The sequence below is a fragment of the Carassius auratus genome, chromosome 28, assembly GCF_003368295.1.
Source record: "Carassius auratus strain Wakin chromosome 28, ASM336829v1, whole genome shotgun sequence".
NCBI lineage: Eukaryota > Metazoa > Chordata > Actinopteri > Cypriniformes > Cyprinidae > Carassius > Carassius auratus.
In genome coordinates, this window is record NC_039270.1 from 2046860 (window position 1) to 2068804 (window position 21945).

Consider the following 21945-nt stretch of genomic DNA (forward strand, 5'->3'; position numbering starts at 1 on the left):
GTGCAGGGGGGTTTCTCCTAAAGTCCACGATCATCTCCACTGTTTTGAGTGTGTTCAGCTCCAGGTTGTTAAGACTGCACCAGACAGCCAGCTGCTCAACCTCTTTTTTGTAAGCAGACTCATCACTGTCCTGGATGAGGCAGATGACTGTAGTGTCATCTGCAAACTTCAGGAGCTTGACAGAGGGGTCTTTAGAGGTGCAGTCGTTGGTGTACAGGGAGAAGAGCAGAGGGGAGAGAACACATCCCTGAGGGGCACCAGTGTTGGTGGAGCAGCTGTTTGATGTGAATTTCCCCAGTCTCACTAACTGTTGCCTGTCTGTCAGAAAGCTGGTGATCCACTGACAGATAGAGCTAGGAACAGAGAGCTGGGTCAGTTTGGTCTGGAGGGCTGTTGGGATGATGGTGTTCAAAGCCGAACTAAAGTCCACAAACAGGATCCTCACATAAGTCCCTGTTTTGTCCAGATGTTGCAGGATGAAGTGCAATCCCATGTTGATTGCCATCATCCATGGACCTGTTTGCTCGTTAAGCAAACTGCAGGGGGTCCAGTAAGGGTCCAGTGATGTCCTTCAGATAACCCAGAACCAGTTTTTCAAACGACTTCATGACGACAGATGTTAGAGCCACAGGCCTGTAGTCGTTAAGTCCTGTTATCTTGGGTTTCTTTGGAATGGGGATTATGGTGGAGCGTTTGAAGCAGGAAGGCACTTCACACAACTCCAGGGATCTGTTGAAGATCTGTGAAAAGATGGGGGCCAGCTGGTCAGCACAGATTTTCAGACAGGCTGGTGTAACGCCATCTGGGCCTGGTGCTTTTCTTCTTTTGTTCTTCTTAAAGACCTGGCGCACATCGTCTTCACAGATTTAAAGAGCAGGAGGTGTGGAGAGGGGGATTGAAGGAGGTTTTAATGGTTGTGTAGGGAGATGGTCAGAATGGGTATTGGGGGTTTCAAATCTGCAATAAAACTCATTCAGGTCGTTAGCAAGTCGTTGATTAGCCTCAGTGCAAGGGGATGGTGTCTTGTAGTTTGTGATGGCTCTTAGACCTCTCCACACTGAAGTTGAGTCGTTGGAAGTAAACTGGTCTTCCAACTTTTTAGCGTAGGTCTTTTTAGCCGCTCTGATCTCTTTGTTCAGTGTGTTCCTGGCCTGATTGTACAATACCCTGTCCCCATTTCTGTAGGCATCCTCTTTGGCCTGACAAAGATGTCTGAGTTTTACTGTAAACTATGGCTTATCATTGTTGAATGTTAAATAAGTCCTGGTAGGAATGCATACATCCTCACAGAAACTAATATAAGATGTTACGGTCTCTGTGAGTTCGTCCAGATCGGTGGTAGCAGCTTCAAAAACACTCCAATCAGTGAGGTCAAAACAAGATTGTAAATCCTGCTCTGTTTCGCTGGTCCATCTCTTCACAGTCTTTACTACAGGTTTAGCAGATTTAAGTTTTTGCTTGTAGGACGGTATAAGATGAATCAGACAGTGATCAGAATGTCCCAAAACTGCTCGTGGAACAGAGTGATATGCATCCTTTATTGTTGTGTAACAGTGATCCAGTATATTACTGTCTCTGGTGGGACATGTAACATGCTGTCTGTATTTTGGCAGTTAACAGGAGAGATTGGCTTTATTAAAGTCCCCGAGAATGATTAAAACAGAGTCCGGGTGTTGTTGTTCTGTCTCTGTGATCTGGTCTGCGAGTTTCTGTAAAGCAAGGCTCACATGCGCTTGAGGATGGATGTAAACACTGACCAGAATGAACGAGTGAAACTCCCGCGGCGAATAGAACGGATTGCAGTTGACAAACTGCATTTCTAGATCAGGACAGCACATCTTCTTTAACACAGTTACATCTCTACACCAGCGTTCATTGATGTAAAAGCATGTCCCGCCGCGCGACTTCCCTGTTGATTCTGATTCGCGATCCGCTCTAAACAGCTGAAAGCCTGACAGATGGAGCGCGCTGTCTGGTATGGCGTCATTCAGCCAGGTTTCCGTGAAACACAGAGCAGCAGAGTGTGAGAAATCCTTATTTGTCCGAGAGAGCAGAAGGAGTTCGTCTGTTTTGTTGGGTAGAGAGCGGAGATTTGCCAGATGGATGCTAGGCAACGGCTTTCGAAATCCGCGCTTCCTGAGTCTGACGAGCGCTCCCGCTCGCTTCCCCCGTCTGCGCGTCCTGAAGCGTTTGATCAGCGCCGCCGCTCCTCCGATAACAACGTTCAGTAAAACGTCTGAATAATTTAAATCCGGTAAAAGATCTTGTGGTGTGTTCTGCCGAATGTTCAGCAGTTCATCCCTGGTGAAACTGATCGTGTTTGTTAAAAAAAACAGGAAAAACGAACAAAAACAGCACAAACACTGGAGAGCCAAGCACTGAAGCAGCCATGCGCGGCGCCATCGAGTACAAAAGTGGGAGTAAAATTACTGTCGCCTTTTCAGGACCGTAATACGAAAAACAGGAAAGTAAATATCTTTAGATGCCACTTGGAAGTGAATAGCACATAACTGCTATTAACCCATTTGCTTGCAAGCATCGCCAACGGCCCCAGTTTATTATCGTTTCACTTCCACAGCACGCTAAACATCACTCTCTTACTTGATCTGGATAAACCGTACATCAATTGAAAGTCTAAAGACTCTGGCTTCGATATTTGACCAATATTTCGATAAAACATCTTTTCAGTGACAGTTATTTAGTAAATTATGTCAGAAAAACGATTCCTATTCCTGAACGGTAAACGACGAAGTGTCAGCTCATGGACAAACGTTGATAATGTATCTAGTCAGAAAGAATCATGATCAGAAACATTTTTATTTTATTTTATTATTATGTAATTTCTGTCTCCATGCCAAAAATGGGGGGGTGACTGGTACGTTACTGCTATAATCATGTCTTTCGGTACAGTGTCTTACAAGACTAAACATGCTTCATCGTTTCCAAAAGCCTCTGTTTCCACAGTCCATACTACAATGTGAAAACAGCCTTCCAAACGTATCCGCCCTGGAGACTGCCTAAGAGCCCGGAGGCCAAATGAGAGCAAAGATGCTTTTCCAACAGTAACATAATAATATGGACAAGGCTTGAGGAATTGTCAAATCAGGCAACCTATTGCTAAGCTGGTAACACAGTAAGCTACCCATTCATTTTTAGCTTGCCCCATCAAATGTTACTAACCCTTTTTACTCTTCCTGCAGCCAGCATCTACAACAGCCGAAGCAAGTAGCCTTTCCTGTACCTCCTCACTGCCGCAGCAGTGTCTGCTCCCGCAGGAGCCTTTCCCGTATCTCCCCACTGCCGCAGCAGTATCTGCTCCCGCAGGAGCCTTTTCTGTATCTCCCCACTGCCACAGCAGCTGTACCTCCTCACTGCCGCAGCAGTGTCCGCTCCTGCAGGAGCCTTTCTCTTATCTCCCCACTGCAGCAGCAGTGTCTGCTCCCACAGGAGCCTTTCCCGTATCTCCCCACTGCCGCAGCAGTATCTGCTCCCGCAGGAGCCTTTTCTGTATCTCCCCACTGCCACAGCAGCTGTACCTCCTCACTGCCGCAGCAGTGTCCGCTCCTGCAGGAGCCTTTCTCTTATCTCCCCACTGCAGCAGCAGTGTCTGCTCCCACAGGAGCCTTTCCCGTACCTCCTCACTGCCGCAGCAGTGTCTGCTCCCGCAGGAGCCTTTTCCGTACCTCCCCACTACCGCAGCAGTGTCTGCTCCCGCAGGAGCCTTTCCCGTATCTCCCCACTACCGCAGCAGTGTCTGCTCCCGCAAGAGCCTTTTCCGTATCTCCCCACTGCCGCAGCAGTGTCTGCTCCCGCAGGAGCCTTTCCTGTACCTCCTCACTGCCGCAGCAGTGTCCGCTCCCGCAGGAGCCTTTCCCGTATCTCCCCACTTCCACAGCAGTGTATGCTCCCACAGGAGCCTTTCCTGTTTCTCCCCACTGCCACAGCAGCACCTGCTCCCGCAGGAGTATATATAAAAAAAAAAGAAAAAAGAAATTGGTCTCACAGCAAGAACTTTCCCAGTAGAGCTCTTATGTTTTCTCTTTTGTCCAGTGAGCATTGGGTCTCACAGCGGACGCAGTGTGAGAAAATCTCCCAGTCAAGCTCTCATTTTCCTCTTTCCTGTTTTCTCTTTCTGTGCAGCGAGCAGTTGGTCTCACAGTGGACGCAGCGAAAACTTTCCCGATAGAGCACTTATGTTTTCTCTTCCGTCTAGCAAGCATTGGGTCTCACAGCGGATGCAGTGTGAGAAAATCTCCTGGTCAAGCTCTCATTTTCTCCCTTTCCTGTTTTCTCTTTCTGTCCAGCGAGCATTTGGTCTCACAGCGGACACAGCGAGAACTTTCCCGGTAGAGCACTTACATTTTCTCTTTCGTCCAGCGAGCATTGGGTCTCACAGCGGAAGCAGTGTGAGAAAATCTCCCGGTCAAGCTCTCATTTTCTCTCTTTCCTGTTTCCTCTTTCTTTCCAGCGAGCATTTGGTCTCACAGCGGACGCAGTGAGAACTTTCCCGGTAGAGCACTTACCTTTTCTCTTCCGTCCAGCGAGCATTGGGTCTCACAGCGGATGCAGTGTGAGAAAATCTCCCAGTCAAGCTCTCATTTTCCTCTTTCCTGTTTTCTCTTTCTCTCCAGCGAGCATTTGGTCTCACAGCGGACGCAGTGAGAACTTTCCCGGTAGAGCACTTACCTTTTCTCTCCCGTCCAGCGAGCATTGGGTCTCACAGCAGACGCAGTATGAGAAAATCTCCCTGTCAAGCTCTCATTTTCCTTTTTCCCGTTTTCTCTTTCTAGTTCTAGTTCTAGTTCTTTTATTTATAAAGCACATTTAAAACAATCACATGACTGACCAAAGTGCTGTACAACATACTGATCATAGATAAAATAAAATATGCTACATTACACAACAGTTAATATGCAAATGCTTCAGAAAACAAGTGAGTTTTCGGAAGCAATTTACAAACCGATAAAGATGGAACAGCTCTAAGAGATGCTGGCAAGCTGTTCACAATCTAGGGCCCATCACCCATCTCCTCTACGTTTCAGCCTTGTAGAGGGAACCAATAGTAGGTTTTGATTACTAGACCTCAAATCTCTGGAAGGGTTGTAAGGGTGCAGCAATTCGGATAGGTAATGTGGAGCGAGATTATGCAAACATTTATAAACAAATAAGAGTATTTTAAAATGTATCCTAGAGTTAACAGGAAGCCAATGAAGTGCTCGCAGAAGGGGGGTGGCAGAATCATATTTTTCTTTAAATTTGGCTGCTGCGTTTTGGACCAATTGTAAACAAGCTACTTGGGACTTTGAGATGACATAATAGAAAGAGTTGCAGTAGTCCAATCGAGAAGTGATAAACGCATGAACAGCTATCTCAAGAGTTTTTTTCCGGCAGACAACAACTGGCAACAACTGAGGAGACATGTTTCTCAAGAGTGAGCCGACTGTCTAAAAATACACCAAGGTTCTTAACACACTTTGACTCAAAAACTACCAGGTTGTCCAAGATTGAGTTGTTAAATTTAGAATTGTCAGATGGACTAAAAACAATGACCTCAGTCTTTTAAGAGTCATTTAAGGTTAAAAAGTTACTGGCTAACCAATGCTTTACCTCATCAAGACATGTAAGAAGTGAATTTATGGCTGAAGGATTGTTTCTTTTAATGGGCAGATAGATCTGTGTGTCATCAGCATAAAAATGGAATGACACACCATGCCTTCTCAGAATCGAACCTAAGGGAAGCATGTAGAGGGAAAAAAGCAGAGGTGCTAAAATGGATCCCTGAGGAAGTCCAAAATTAAGAGGTGCGGCAGAAGAGGCAAAATTGCCAATTTTGACTGAAAAATATAGATCCGTTAAATAGGATTTAAACCAATTCAAGACTGAGCCTTTTAGCCCCACACAATATTCTAATCTAGACAGGAGCAACTGATGATCAATAGTGTCAAATGCAGCAGTCAAGTCTAAAAGGATTGAAATCACGGGGTCACCTGTATCAGTAGCAACTAAGATGTCGTTTAACACTTTCAGCAGAGCTGACTCGGTGTAGTGGAAAGGCCTAAAGCCGGACTGAAAGAATTCTGAGATTTGGTTAGTACTTAGAAAAGATCTTTTCCAGTGCCTTAGAAATAAAAGGGACCACAGAGATTGGACGGTAGTTATTTAAAACAGACATGTCTAAGGAAGGCTTCTGTAGCAAAGGAGTAACGGAGGCCAATTTCATGCATGCGGGAACCGAACCAGTTGATAAGCATTTGTTAAACAGGGAAAGTAAGGCAGGGCCAACTGATCCCATCAACAATTTAAAATACCGGGGGTGAATTACGTCATGAGGACAGAACGAAACTTTGAGGGAGTTAATAATTTCAGAGAGAAATTGTAAAGAAATGGGATCAAAGGACTCCCATATAGACGATGACTGGAGAATCTCATCATAAACAGGAACAATAGCCGTGTTTCCACTATCGAGCTAGGACCGGGCGTGCTAGTGCGTGCCAGGGCCAGTCGCGTTTCCACTGTCACTTCCGGGGCTTGATCGTGCCTCGCCGGGGCTTCCTCGGGGCCAACGGCCAGGTTTTTTCGGCCCGACGAAATCCTTGGGCCAAAGCGGGCCAACTGGGGCTAGAGGAGGGGTTATGAACAAAGGCGGAGTTTCTCCGTGTCTGGAGAGCGTGAGCGCGGATCATTTCAGAAAGACAACAACTTTAACACCAGCATTAAAGACGTTTTAAAATAAGTTGAGCTTAAAACTCACTCTTAGTAAGCAGCAAGTGTTTGACATAACTTGATCCGATGTGGATTATAATCATTAAACAAGGCAGAAATATTTATAAGTGATGTAAAAGACTATGCACGCTAAACATTAACATTACCATAGTAAACATGGTAAAAATGACCGCCTGGATAAATCAGACGTCAGCTTCTTATTCTCTAATTGTGTATTTATTAAGTAACATTTTATCTGTCGTCTTGTATCGTGAGTTTAGCTCCACGTTGCATATCATCAAAATATAATAATGATTTTTGTTCGGGAGCTTTTATAAATATGGAGAGTCTGTGCTGAGGATCATTTCAGAAAGATAACAGCTATAACACCAGCATTAAACACTTTTTTTTAAATAAGTCGAGCTCAAAACTCTCTTTCAGTCAGCAGCGAGTGTTTGAAATAACTTGATCTGATGTGGATTATAATCACTAAACAAGGCTGAAATATTTATAAGCAATGAAAAAGATATGCACGCTAAACTTGTTACCATAGTAAACATGGTAAAATATGACGCTTGAAGAAATCAGACGTCAGCTCAACAGTCGTGTATTTATTAAGTAACTTAATATTATCTGTCACAAGCCTCATCTCGAGAGTTTATCTCACGTTGCCTATCATAAAAGAATATAGCCTAATACTGGTTTTTGTTCGGGAGCTTACAAAAATAGAGATATTATCATTCATTCTAAATGTGACGGCTACTGTGGTTAATAAACAGAAACAGACTCGACTGAACAAGCAGGCTATTTTCATGAGCGTTAAAAATAAATAAATAAAATAGACATAAGTGTATTTATGTGTGAATAATTTGAGTCCTGATAAATTAAATCAATATGATCAATGTATATAAATATGATCTATAGTTAAAACATCGATGCTTTTGAATTTGAATATATAACAAAGCATTCAAACAAACTGCCACTTTTATCATGTTCGTTTTGTGATCGCACATGTTCCAGTGACTTATTTCTTAGTTTTCTGATAACTTCTCTTTGTTGGTGAAATTTTGAGGTTGCATGGCGCTGTTCTGAGAGGCGTGTAAACAGCGTGTTTTAGTGACGTGCAGCGGTGCTTCAAGCTCCACTGTGGAAACCCTGCGCTATTCTGGCCTCGGTGCTACTGGCCCGGGCTATGAGCCCCGCCCGGCCCGCTTTAAGCCCTGGCTCGCACTGGCCCGACAGTGGAAATGCGGCTAATGAAGGTGGTTAGTACCTGGGATCTTAATTTAATAATCTTTTCAGAAAAGAAACTCAAAAATCTTTCACATAATTCATTTGAGGAATTTGGTATACCATTGACAGATGGATTTAAGAGAGCATTTATGACCGAAAACAAAACTTTTGGTTGATTATTATTGTTTAGAATCAGATTAGAGAAATATGCTGCTTTTGCAGTCTCGAGAGCAGACTGGTAGGACTGAAGAGCAGACTTAAATACCTTGTCTGAAGATTGAAATCTATCCTTTTTCCATTTTCGCTCTGTTTTCCTGCACGTCTGTCTTAGAGAACGAATTTCGGGAGTTAGCCACCTTTCAGATTTAGTTTTTGGTTTAAAAACTTTAAGAGGAGCAGTTTCATTTAGAATGTCCATCCATACCTTATTTAGCAGGTCGAAATGTTGGTCGACATTCAGATCAGCAAGTGAAATGTCCAAGGACAATTTTGAGCTCAGTTCATTAAAAAGCAAGTTAAAATCTAGGTGAAACCGAGAGGAATAAGACCGAGACAACTTGACAACATCACACAGAGCAGGTAGATTTGGCAGTGACAAAGAGAATAAAATAGGCTTGTGGTCAGAGATCACTGCATCAGAAAGCTCAAGTTCAGAAACAGAAAGCCTATAATTGAGCACTAGGTCCAAAGTGTGCCCTTGTATATGAGTGGGCTCATTTATCCACTGAGTGAGGTTAAAAAAATCAATAAGACTTAAAAGCTCCTTAGAAAGGTAACTGGATGGGCAACAGACATGAATATTAAAATCACGAACTAATATAAAACGGTCATAATTAGTAGTAATATACCCCATTAACTCTGTAAGTTCCATAATAAAATCTTTAACCAAATGTGGAGGGCGATACAACACAACTAACAGAATAGGACCGTTCCACTCAAAACTTAATAGCTGAGCTTCAAAACTAGAAAAAAGTTTTGCAACAAAATGCTTTTTTCTCTCGCTGTCAGAATATTTTAAAACAGTCACTAGGCCGCCCCCTCTACCATTTTGCCGGGGAGAGTTAAAAAACGAGCAATCGTTTGGAACCAGTTCAGAAAAAGGACTCAAATATCCAATAACATTAAAGGGTAACTAAACCCCTGGTCAGAGCCTGACTCCACCCACTGGCAATATTTTAATAATGCTGAAAATTGGGCAGAGCACAGCAGAGATAGAGGGGATGAACCGAGGGCAGGGCTGAGAGCTTTGCAACAGAGCGTTCATTGGAAGTAGAGGACTTTTCTCCCCCACCTTCACCTGAAGTGGAGGATGTCAAGGTGTCTGTGGACACAGGGCCAGGGACTAATCCATATCAATTCATGCCACTGGCTTAAACTGCAGTCTTAACTCCCGCACCGCGTCGTTTTTCAGCGCGAGCTGTATGGAGAAGCCCATTTTCACCTCCATTGCGTTGTAAAGGCAATCCCGCGTAAAATGCAGTTTGCACACTCCAGCTCTAGGCGGGAACTCGCGGTCTTCCAGGCCAAGTGCATGCAACCACTGGCACCTAATTTTAGAGTCTGCTGGAAAGCTATGCAGTCCAGCAGTGCTGTTGTAACCACCAACACTACACATACGTACCATCCTGACCACTGTACTAAATACAGATAAATCTACGCTACCTGAAGCTTTCCTAATTGATGCAATACTATGCTACTAACTAACTAACAACACTAACGTTACACTAACAACTATGCCAATTAACTATATAGGCTACACGAAATAATCTAAATAACTATCTAAATGCTATGCTAAATAGATGCTATAATAGTCTATCCTGGTCGTTTTCAATACTCTCAATTCCAACTGACTCACTCCAGTAATTTTGACGGAACAAGATGGTTTTATACTGTGAAGGGCGTGGTAGCTCGTACCAAGAGGCATTGTGAGCTGGAAACTGCTTACGTCACCTGCCAACGCTTGCGTCACTTGCCACCGCAAACAGAAAAGAGATAAAACATCCATTATGGCACATTCCATTTCTTTTGCAACTGTTTACTTTCACTTAAGACATAACCAACCATTTTTCGAAAATACTTTTGAGGTGACAATTTTGTATGTATTTTTCATTTCAAGAGCAAAGACTCAAGACAAAACTCAGTTCGGTGTTTAAGGCCTGTAGACGGAGACACATCTCTCTGCATACAAACTGCACTCACCGAAAAGCGTGTGGGGGCTGAATGAACATTTTCATGTCTTTTTGTCTTTGTATTTTTAAACTGGTGAGGTGTATTTGCATGTTCAGGCATGGGAAGAAATGAAGAAGAACTTGGTTTGGTGTTTACGCGGCTCTCTGTGCGCACGCACCGAACTAAACCACAAACTCTCAGTTGAGTTTTTCCGCATCTTCTGTTTGAATGTTTAAAGTGGAAAGGCTTAAAACATGTGCAATTGATAAGCTTTCGCTTTTTCACATAGGCTGTCTTTTTACGCTTGCCTCAGGCCTCCTCCCCTCTCTCAACGCCGTTTTACTAAAGATATGCTCCTCGCCTATTTTTAAAGATAAGAGTGTGATCTCAAATATGCTCTAGAACCGCTCTCGCGATACTTTGTTGTCATTCACCGATCAATCTTGGCAGCGCTGCTTCAAGTTGAACACACCTATTGGGTTTGTGGTGGTAGTGTTGTGCACACTAGGGGAACGTATATCCACAATTTGTCATTGATATTGTGATATGACACTTTTTTATCATGTAAAAATGTATACCAATATTATTGTGGATGGTATGATATGGCACACACTGGCAGAAATCATTAATGTTCTTAATGAAACAACATAATTCAGCATAAATGAGTCTGAGTGAGGAATATCAGAAGACCAATTTCTGACTGTTGATGAGGAGGAGCTGGGGATGGAGGAAGGTAATTACCTCCTGAGAAAGAGATAAAGTTCATGAGTAATACTGAATACACCTTATATAGGGATAATGTGATAGGTGTTGTATTTCCTATAGGTAGACGTGGATCAGCTGAGAGCCAGCGGATTTATGCTTGAATGATGCCACCTGCCAGAACTAATGCTACGTTTTATTTTTGTCTCTTAAAGTTCTGTAAAAGTTTCTCTTTTGTTGATCAAGGTGCCGTTTCAATGGAGATGTAATTCAAACAACAGCTGTGTGGCGGATCTGAAGCTGAACTTCAGTTTTATGTGAGAAAAAACTGATAAATAAATTACAAATTATTGTAATATGAAATATGATTGTATATCCATCTGAATATTGGCATTCTTCATCAGGTTTTGCTTGAAATGAGGGTTGAAATATTGTTCCGCAGGAACGACACATTAGTGGTGAAGAATCAAGCTTATTTCACGGTCCTTGTATCGCTGGCAAACCCAGGCGACGACTCCTTCAACACCAGCATAGTTCTGCATTACCCAGAAGGCCTCTCGCTCGCTAAATTTGATGCTATTAAGGTACAGCTGTCTGCATGTCAAACTAAAGACTTATGTAGTAAAACCATCTAATCATCCTAAAAACAAGTTTGTCCTTAAATCAGTTTAGTTTTGAAGCATTTCTGATATTCAGTCAAGATGAGCTGATTTTGAATAGATGTAGCAGGAACAGCAATGTAACAGCAATATCGCAGAAATCAGAAAGGTTTAAATAAAAAAATATATATTTTAATACTATTTTCATTTAAAAATCAATGTTTGTCAACTGAGACATGTTTGAAAGGTTTTTTGTTGTTAATGCATCTCCCGTGCTGAATTTTAGTAAATTTCTCTTCCTGTCAATTCAGTTCAGCTTCCTGTGGGGCGTGGCCAATTCAAATTCCAAAAGGAAGCCAATTCTGCACTAAAATAGCGCTATTAAGATATTTGTCAAATAATAAAAAAATATCAAATTAAAGGCAGATTTTCTGAAAACTTTCTCTGAAATTCTAATTATATTGTAATAGATCTGCTACACTGCTGCTGCTGGGGTAGAGCAGGTACCAAGACTTAGTTCTGCTAATACATTTAAGACATGCTGCTGTGAGCATGTAGGAAATTCTGCTGCTGCACTTTTAACATATGATATAACTCACATATAATACATGAAATTACCCTGTAGCAGATCTATACAGGTGGAGCTGAGGAAGGTGGAGGGTTTCTGAAGCACTCAACCCAAGTATTTGAATGTTGTGCAGCAAGCTCATTGGCTGCTGATGCAAAAGAAACCAGTCAGCTGCAAAATGTGAAAAATCATGTGATTATATCAGATTAAGCTAGAACCTAGCAGACTGCACCATGTAGAGTTTCATGGAAGAACTTTGAATAAATTGTGTGTTTGTGTTGAATAAACAGCCGAGTCTGACTCGAATCAGCTGTGGTGATGAAGACAGCGGTGCTACGAACAGAACATCCTGCAGCATCAATCTACCAGTGTACCGCAGCGGCACCACAGTAAGACAGAATCACACACACAGATTCTTTTCTTTTCATACACATTTTCTGCATATTATTGCTATAGGTGTTAAAATTGTGGCAAAATGAACAGAATATATCTTTACTACATATATCTACTACATCCCATGAACCCATGACCTTGGTGTTGTTACCAACATTTGGTTTCTACTGTATTCTAGACTCAGTTTCTGGGAACCTTCCGTGTGACAAAATGGGATAACGATTGGTCTGACCGGTTGGAGATGATGATCACTGCCAACAGGTGAATCAGGTTCATTAACTAATTTGTTGTTAGGACTCTGTCATACTTCCGCAGATATCTGGGCTGACCATATGTCATGAAGGTTAAGAAGAATGACTTTATTGCAGTTCATGTTCATCTGTGAGTAAATTCTATATTTGTTCACAGTGATAACAATGGTAACATGAGTGATACGGTGGTGAGGAAGAGCGTCCCGGTGCAGTTCTCCGTTGATCTGGCGATCAGTCTGTGAGTCACATTTATCAAAAACATCTGTCCATCTTGATCTGCTCTTCACCTCTGTATGACGGAAATCACAACACAAGACATTTGATATAGAACTAAAATCTAAATGTCTTGCTCTGTTCTGTCCATAACTTACTTACTTTCTCCTGTAGATTCTGTTTTAATGACTTCATTAGACAGTCCCTCCAGAAAAACGCGGACTTTTTTTTTAGATTGTTGCGGGCAAAAATCCTTGATTTTGCGCCAGGTTTTCTTAAAAATGCGATGGAATATGCGGGATATTTTTGCAATCTTATGCGATGAAATTGCGGGAACTTGCAAAAACTGCGGTTTGATGAAAAAGAGAAAAAAAGGTGACCCCCCCCCCCAACACTCTGTTCTCACTAGGCTAGTCTTATGACTTCCTATGATAAGCAAGCATACTAAATCACAGAATAATTAAGTTCTACCTGGCACAGCCAGTGACCTCCAGGAAAGTCTGGATGACATCCACGAATAGAGTGGCGACGGCTGGAGAGACAGCAGACAGCTCGGAAAGACGGCAACCGGGGGCAGGGAGGGCTAGCCCCCCGACCTGCAGCTCCTGAGAGGGAGCACCCACAACAAGCTACGAAGAACCCCACAGAAATATACCCCCAGGGATACCCGAGAGGGGGGGAGAATGAGCATCCCAATCGGACGGAATTACCGGTAACGACCCAAGCAAATGTACAACGGATTACGAGCGCAGTCTGTATTTGCGGCAAGGTCTGCAAAAACCTGAAGGGCCTGAAGATCCACCAGGCAAAGATGGCCTGCCTCAGGAGGGATCAAGTGAAGCTACGCTCAGGTACGGCAGCTGGGGCAGCATTTACTGTCACACCGGCTGCTGAACCTGGTGAGACGGAGGAGGAGCCGGGTCCGGAATCTCCCCACAGTACCCGGAACCTCCATGCCACACAAATTCCCCCACCAAGCAGGAAATCGGAACACCGTGCGGTGAAGTGGCCTGCCGCAAACAATAAGGAGTGGCTTAAGCTGGACGAGGATGTAGACAAGTGCCTTGAATCCATCTCAAGGGGCAGTGTCGACCAGAAGCTCCAGACCATGTGTACCATCATAATGAACATGGGAGCAGAGCGGTTTGGTGTCGAGGAAAGAAGAGGAGGTAGGAATCCAGCGAAGCTCAACCGGCGAGAAGCCAAGATCAGTCAGCTGAGACAAGAACTAAAATCCCTGAGACGTCAGTTCAAGATGGCCAAGGAAGAAGAAAGGGCTGCCTTGTCAGAACTCACAAACATCATAAGGAAGAGACTCATCTCACTGAGGAGAGCGGAACGGCACCGAAGGAAGGGCAAGGAAAGGGCTCAGAAACGTAGTGCTTTCATTGGCAATCCCTTCAGCTTAATCAAGAAACTACTGGGCCAGAAGCAAAGTGGCCACCTCGCTTGCCCGGTAGAGGAGATCGACAACCATCTCCACGCCACTTTTAGTGACACCTTGAGGGACCATGACCTTGAACCTTGCAGGGATTTGGTGGCGCCACCTGAACCAGGGATCCAATTCGACAGCGCTGAACCCACACTGAAAGAGGTGGAAGAAGCCGTTAGAGCGGCAAGATCCAGCTCCGCTCCCGGTCCCAGCGGGGTCCCCTATAAGGTCTACAAGCAGTGCCCGCAGCTCCTCAGACGTCTCTGGAAGATCCTGAAGGTGATCTGGCGGAGAGGGAAAGTAGCTGCACAATGGAGGTACGCTGAGGGAGTCTGGATCCCGAAGGAGGAGAGCTCTTGCAACATTGATCAGTTTCGCATCATCTCGCTGCTCAGTGTTGAACGCAAGATTTTTTTCAAAATCGTGTCCCAACGTCTGTCAGACTTCCTCCTGAAGAACTCCTACATTGACACCTCAGTCCAGAAGGGAGGAGTCCCAGGAGTACCTGGATGTCTGGAGCACACAGGGGTGGTGACACAGCTGATCCGGGAGGCTAAAGAGAGCAAAGGAGATCTGGCAACTCTCTGGCTTGACCTGGCCAATGCCTACGGGTCTATTCCACACAAGCTCGTTGAAACCGCACTGTTTCACCATGTTCCTATCAAGATCCGCAACCTCATCATGGACTATTACTACAACTTCAGCGCACGAGTCTCTTCAGGCCAAGTAACATCCTCATGGCATCAACTTGAAAAGGGGATAATCACTGGCTGCACAATCTCTGTATCTCTCTTCTCACTGGCCATGAACATGATTGTCAAGTCGGCCGAGGTGGAATGCAGAGGGCCCAAGTCAAAATCTGGGACCCGTCAGCCCCCCATAAGAGCCTTCGTGGACGACTTAACAGTGATGACAACATCTGTTCCAGGGTGCAGGTGGCTTCTCCAGGGGCTGGAACGGCTCATCTCCTGGGCAAGGATGAGCTTCAAGCCTGCCAAGTCCAGGTCTCTGGTCCTAAGGAAGGGTAAAGTGTCCGACCGTTTCCGCTTTGCCCTGGGAGAGACCATGATTCCATCAGTGACTGAAAAACCAGTCAAGAGCTTGGGGAAGTTCTTTGATAGCTCCCTGAAGGACTCAGCTGCCATAAAACAAACCAAGTGCGACCTGACTACCTGGCTCACTGCGATTGACAGATGTGGTCTCCCCGGAAAATTCAAAACCTGGATCTACCAGCACGGAGTCTTGCCAAGAATACTCTGGCCCCTATTAGTCTACGAGGTACCAACATCAACAGTCGAGGTTCTAGAGAAGTCTATCAGCCAGTTCCTCAGAAAATGGCTGGGGCTCCCTCGGTCCTTGAGCAGCATTGCCCTTTACGGCCATTCCACCAAGTTGCATCTTCCTTTGAGTGGACTATCAGAGGAGTTCAAAGTCACCCGCTCCAGAGAGGTATTGATGTACAGGGACTCCAAAGACACAAAAGTCGCAGCAGCAGGAATCCTCGTGAAGACCGGGAGAAAGTGGCAGGCGCAAGAAGCCGTCACTAAAGCTGAGGCACGACTAAGGCACAAAACGCTGGTGGGCTCCGTGGCAATGGGACGAGCAGGTCTTGGTTGTTTTCCCAAGCCACGTTATGATCTGGCTCATGGAAAAGAGAGGCGTAAACTGATTCAGGACGAGATACGAGCAGAGGTGGAGGAAGAACGCTACACCAAAATGGCCAGCATGTCCAAACAAGGAGCGTGGACCAGGTGGGAACATGCAGATCCACGCAGAATAACCTGGGCAGAGCTCTGGAAAGCAGAGCCATTTCGGATCAAGTTTCTTGTCCAATCCGTCTATGACGTCCTCCCAAGCCCAGCTAACCTGCACACCTGGGGCCTGGCAGACACTCCTGAGTGCAAGCTGTGCAAGAAGAGGGGCACACTGGAGCACATTTTGAGCAGCTGCTCAAGAGCGCTAGGGGAAGGGCGGTACCGCTGGCGCCACGACCAGGTGCTAAAAGCTTTGGCGGACTCCATCTACACAGCGATCCAGCTCAGCAAGACCCAGGTAGCCCCCAAACAAACAATCACCTTCATTAGAGCTGGGCAGATGGAACAATTCCACCGGCCTAGCTCTACGGTGGGGCTCCTCTCCACTGCTCGTGATTGGCAGCTTCAGGTCGACCTTGGAAGACAGCTTAAGTTCCCAGGCAACATCACAGCCACTTCTCTCCGCCCAGACATGGTGCTAACATCTGAGTCTACCAAGCAAGTGGTTATCCTGGAACTAACTGTCCCCTGGGAAGACCGTATTGAGGAGGCCCACGAGCGTAAGAGGGCTAAATACGCAGGGCTCAGCTCGGAGTGTCGGAACAATGGCTGGAAAACTCGCTGCGAGCCAGTCGAGGTCGGGTGCCGAGGCTTCGCTGGCCACTCACTGATGCGAACCCTCAAACTCCTTGGAGTGAAAGGACTGCAATTGAAAAAAGCCACCACAAACATCTTAGAGGCCGCAGAGAGGGCTTCTCGGTGGCTGTGGATCCGTAGGGGGGATCCGTGGAGCAACCTGCCACTTGGACACAAGCCGGGGACTGATCACCCCCGGTTGGGTCGCCCGGGTGAGGGTGTATGAAGATTAAAGACCCGAAACACCCTATGACCCCGGGTTTTTCACTGATGACGTGTCCAAGTAGCACCAGAAGGTGTATTCAAACTCAAGTTCTCATTCGGTTTTATTTCAGACCTTAATTAACACATGGCCCAAACTTACAAAACATTGAGTCAAACAAGTTCTCTAGCTTTACAAAAGGAATATTCAACTAACTTTACTTCAGTAAAAATGAATACAAATAAAATATACAAATGTTGTTTTACAGGAATTGCAAAGTGCAATCTTTTATTGCAACGTAAATTATTTTACATACTACTAATATACTTACAACTGTAAGGTTTTGGTAGCCTACTATTCTGTAACAAAAAAGTACAATCTTACAACTGTAGAGATGCATCAACTTCTGAATTAAACTACAACAGTCCACTCTGAAAATGAAAGCTAACTGCTTAGTCTAAAACTGGCCTATCATTCACCATCCTCATCCCTCTCTCAAAATAATTTGCCCCCACTGTCATGTAACACACCGGGTAACTGCTTCGCGTTAACCTTGAGGTTAACCTTAACTGCTTAACCTTGATGTCTTTTGCGCTTATTTTTGTTGGCAGATGAGAATGATTTGCGTCCTTCATCCTGGTTTCACCGCGGGCTTCACAGATGATGTTCACGTCGCGCAATTACGTCACTTCATAAGGTTCCCATTGGAAAAATAATGGCAATTTACTTGTGTGAAGTAAACGCAACATTTTTCAACTTTCTGCTAAGATATATGTGACTTTTTTGCAACGAAAATTATTATTATTATGAAATCATGCTACCTCCGCAAATTTTGCTTCCTGAAATTGGGATTTTATGCGGCGAAAGTGCGGCATATTTGAAAAAATGCAACCCCCGCATAAATATGTGGCCCTTGGCTGAATATGCATAAAATCACGTGGTCGCATAATCGCGTTTTTCTGGAGGGACTGATTAGAGAGACGACCAGCATTATTACCAGCAGTCAACAAACTATGACAATAACATGATAAAAATGATAGATGGAGAAAGTGACTAAACAAAATGTTATTGTCTGTTTGTCAGAGTGGCTGAAGACTCTGTGACGTATCTGAACTTCTCTCTGGAGGACAGAGGTCCAAAACCTCTCAACATCAGCTACAAGGTTTTTTTTAACTGGTTCATTGTAATAAAGAGTGTATCTTCACAATAATTATTTGAAATAAAGTAAAAATCAGAAACAGGCTTCAGATTTCACCAGAATTTACAGATTAACTAATTTACAGATGTGACTCAAAGTGATTTGGAACGATCAGATTACTGTGTATCTGTGTGTTTGCAGGTGGAGAATCTGGGTGTTAAAGGTCTGCCGGTGTCGGTCACGCTCACCCTGCTCTGTCAGACTACCCATGTGATTTTAAGACCTCATAGCTTCAGCATGCAGGAGGTGCATCACTCGCTCATCAGCTCATACCATCAAATCATCATGTATTTGTTGAAAAAACCTCTTCTGTTCTTCTCTTCAGAACTCGCTGCAGTGCAACTTCAAGCCAGAACAGCAGGTAAGAGGTCATATATGTGTATTCTGTGACTGCTTGTCATTGGATGTTGATGAAGATAGTATAAAAGAACCTGAGACAGATGTTGCTAGTTGAAGGTCATTCACACTAAAAACAATAATAATAACTGTGATGACAATTACAACAATGATACCTGTAACGAGAACTGTATTGGCATCAAAATGTTATATCTATAGTTATAGTCCTCCTCCTTAGTGTGAGTGGCCTTAAATAGATGCATTAGCAGTGCATAGTTTTGGAGCGCTATTGTAACAGGAGTTGCAAAAACAACCAAAGCATGTTTAAATGATTTACAGTAGAAGTATAGCTTAAATTGATTGCATTTTTTTTTTATTGAAAAGCAGCATATATTGATCTAATCAGAAGCAGAGAAGCAATATTGGGTATAGAATATAGAATATAAATAGTGCTTCATTAATTAACTGTGTTATTATTTAAATGCGTTAAGGATTGTAAAACTAATCGCATGCATTAATGTGTAAACTATGACATCGCAACTTGAAACAGACAATAAGACGCATTTCAATAAGCAGATCTTTTGTTCATATCAAAGATGATGTTCTTCAGTCAGTCAACAAGAGGGCAGCAGTGTGACCTCTGACTCTTTAAAAGGTCAAATTATTGACGTGTGCTGTTACATTCATGTTTATTGCCTCCTTTTCATCACTGTTTAACTGATTTCCGCTTTAACTCTGGTTTATTGCACTCGGTTTTTTGTTGATGTTTCAGGACAGTAACTGCGGGAAGTTTGAGTGTCATCCGTTTCTTCTGCAGAAATCTTCAGTAGCTCACTTCAACCTGATGGCACATGCAGCTCTACAAAATGTCAAGGAATTCAAGAGTGTAGGTGTTAAACACACATCTGAACTACAGCACAGTCACAAACACGTGAAACACAGACCTGAACTACAGGATCGCAAAAACACACACCTGAACTACAGGACCGCACAAACACACACCTGAACTACAGGACCGCACAAACACACACCTGAACTACAGGACCGCACAAACACACACCTGAACTACAGGACCGCACAAACACAAACCTGAACTACAGGACCGCACAAACACACACCTGAACTACAGGACCGCACAAACACACACCTGAACTACAGGACCGCACACACACCTGAACTACAGGACCGCACAAACACACACCTGAACTACAGCACAGTCACAAACCTGAACTACAGCACAGTCACAAACACGTGAAATACACACCTGAACTACAGGACTGCACAAACACATACCTGAACTACAGGATCGCACAAACACACACCTGAACTACAGGACCGCACAAACACAAACCTGAACTACAGGATCGCACAAACACAAACCTGAACTACAGGATCGCACAAACACACACCTGAACTACAGGACCGCACAAACACACTCCTGAACTACAGGACCGCACAAACACACACTTGAACTACAGCACAGTCACAAACCTGAACTACAGCACAGTCACAAACACGTGAAATACACACCTGAACTACAGGACTGCACAAACACATACCTGAACTACAGGATCGCACAAACACACACCTGAACTACAGGGCCGCACAAACACACACCTGGACTACAGCACAGTCACAAACACACACCTGAACTACAGCACAGTCACAAACACGTGAAACACACACTTGAACTACAGGATCGCACAAACACACACCTGAACTACAGGACCGCACAAACACACACCTGAACTACAGCACAGTCACAAACACACACCTGAACTACAGGACCGCACAAACACACACCTGAACTACAGGACCGCACAAACACACACCTGAACTAAAGGACCGCACAAACACACAGCTGAACTACAGGACTGCACAAACACACACCTCAACTACAGCACAGTTACAAACACGTGAAACACACTCCTGAACTACAGGACCGCACAGACACACACCTGAACTACAAGACCGCACGAACACATACCTGAACTACAGGGCCGCACAAACACACACCTTAACTACAGGACCGCACAAACACACACCTGAACTACAGCACAGTCACAAACACACACCTGAACTACAGCACAGTCACAAACACGTGAAACACACACCTGAACTACAGGACTGCACAAACACATACCTGAACTACAGGATCGCACAAACACACACCTGAACTACAGGGCCGCACAAACACACACCTGGACTACAGCACAGTCACAAACACACACCTGAACTACAGCACAGTCACAAACACGTGAAACACACACTTGAACTACAGGATCGCACAAACACACACCTGAACTACAGGACCGCACAAACACACACCTGAACTACAGCACAGTCACAAACACACACCTGAACTACAGCACAGTCACAAACACGTGAAACACACACCTGAACTACAGGACCGCACAAACACACACCTGAACTACAGCACAGTCACAAACACATACCTGAACTACAGCACAGTCACAAACACGTGAAACACACACCTGAACTACAGGACCGCACAAACACACACCTGAACTACAGGACCGCACAAACACACACCTGAACTAAAGGATCGCACAAACACACAGCTGAACTACAGGACTGCACAAACACACACCTCAACTACAGCACAGTTACAAACACGTGAAACACACTCCTGAACTACAGGACCGCACAGACACACACCTGAACTACAAGACCGCACGAACACATACCTGAACTACAGGACCGCACAAACACACACCTGAACTTCAGGACTGCACAAACACACATCTGAACTACAGGGCCGCACAAACACACACCTTAACTACAGGACCGCACAAACACACAGCTGAACTACAGGACCGCACAAACACACACCTGAACTACAGCACAAAAATATATATATTTTAAAAACCTTATTAGAATAATATATTGCCTTATTTATTACTTATATTAATGCTTCATTATAAACATATATATAAAACCGACAGCTGAGATTATCCACTTGCTTATCCTCAGACATACCCAGGTATACCACATTACCAGCTTTTTAGAATGCCCCTCTGAACTACAGCACAGCACAATCACAAACAGACACACACATGCTGTCATTCGCCTGACAGAAACAGTCCCAAACGGAGGGTGTTTAAGAGTTTTAAAGATTAAAATTGATGCAGATCCCAAACTGTTTCTTCTGCTGTAGAAATACTCCTTCTACGAGTTCAGGATGGATTACGTGTTCAACATCAGCGCTGAGCTCAAATTCAACACAAGCCACCACAAGCAGATGTCAAACAAGCAGGTGAATCAGAGATGAACCAATAATAAGCCGCTGTTATCTCAAGTTTGCTGCAGACACATCTGAGATCTACATGTTTATAATACCATATAATATTACAATTTACAGTAGAAAATATTTCTTCCATTTCTGCAGGATGATCCCCACAGATCCCAGGTACCTGCCATCTAATTTCTTAAGTAATTCATTCATCTTTTACATCTTCAGCATAAATGTGTACATTTTAAAAGCGACTTTATATATTATTCATTAAGTATGAAAATGTTACTAGTGCCAGTGGTTG

General features: G+C 44.1%; 1 protein-coding gene across 1 annotated transcript in view; it reads left to right on the forward strand.

Annotated features, from left to right (window-relative positions):
- The window catches only part of LOC113046531 (integrin alpha-M-like), a gene marked incomplete at its 5' end in the record, with an annotated part of 45095 nt that overhangs the window by 22641 nt on the left and 509 nt on the right, over positions 1 to 21945 (forward strand). The window contains 11 exons of the mRNA XM_026207344.1: positions 11053 to 11123; positions 11249 to 11390; positions 12264 to 12362; positions 12545 to 12627; positions 12775 to 12855; positions 17938 to 18016; positions 18194 to 18298; positions 18378 to 18413; positions 19161 to 19274; positions 21567 to 21665; positions 21798 to 21818. Of these exons, the coding sequence (XP_026063129.1) occupies positions 11053 to 11123; positions 11249 to 11390; positions 12264 to 12362; positions 12545 to 12627; positions 12775 to 12855; positions 17938 to 18016; positions 18194 to 18298; positions 18378 to 18413; positions 19161 to 19274; positions 21567 to 21665; positions 21798 to 21818 (930 nt within the window). The remainder of the gene's footprint in view (positions 1 to 11052; positions 11124 to 11248; positions 11391 to 12263; positions 12363 to 12544; positions 12628 to 12774; positions 12856 to 17937; positions 18017 to 18193; positions 18299 to 18377; positions 18414 to 19160; positions 19275 to 21566; positions 21666 to 21797; positions 21819 to 21945) is intronic.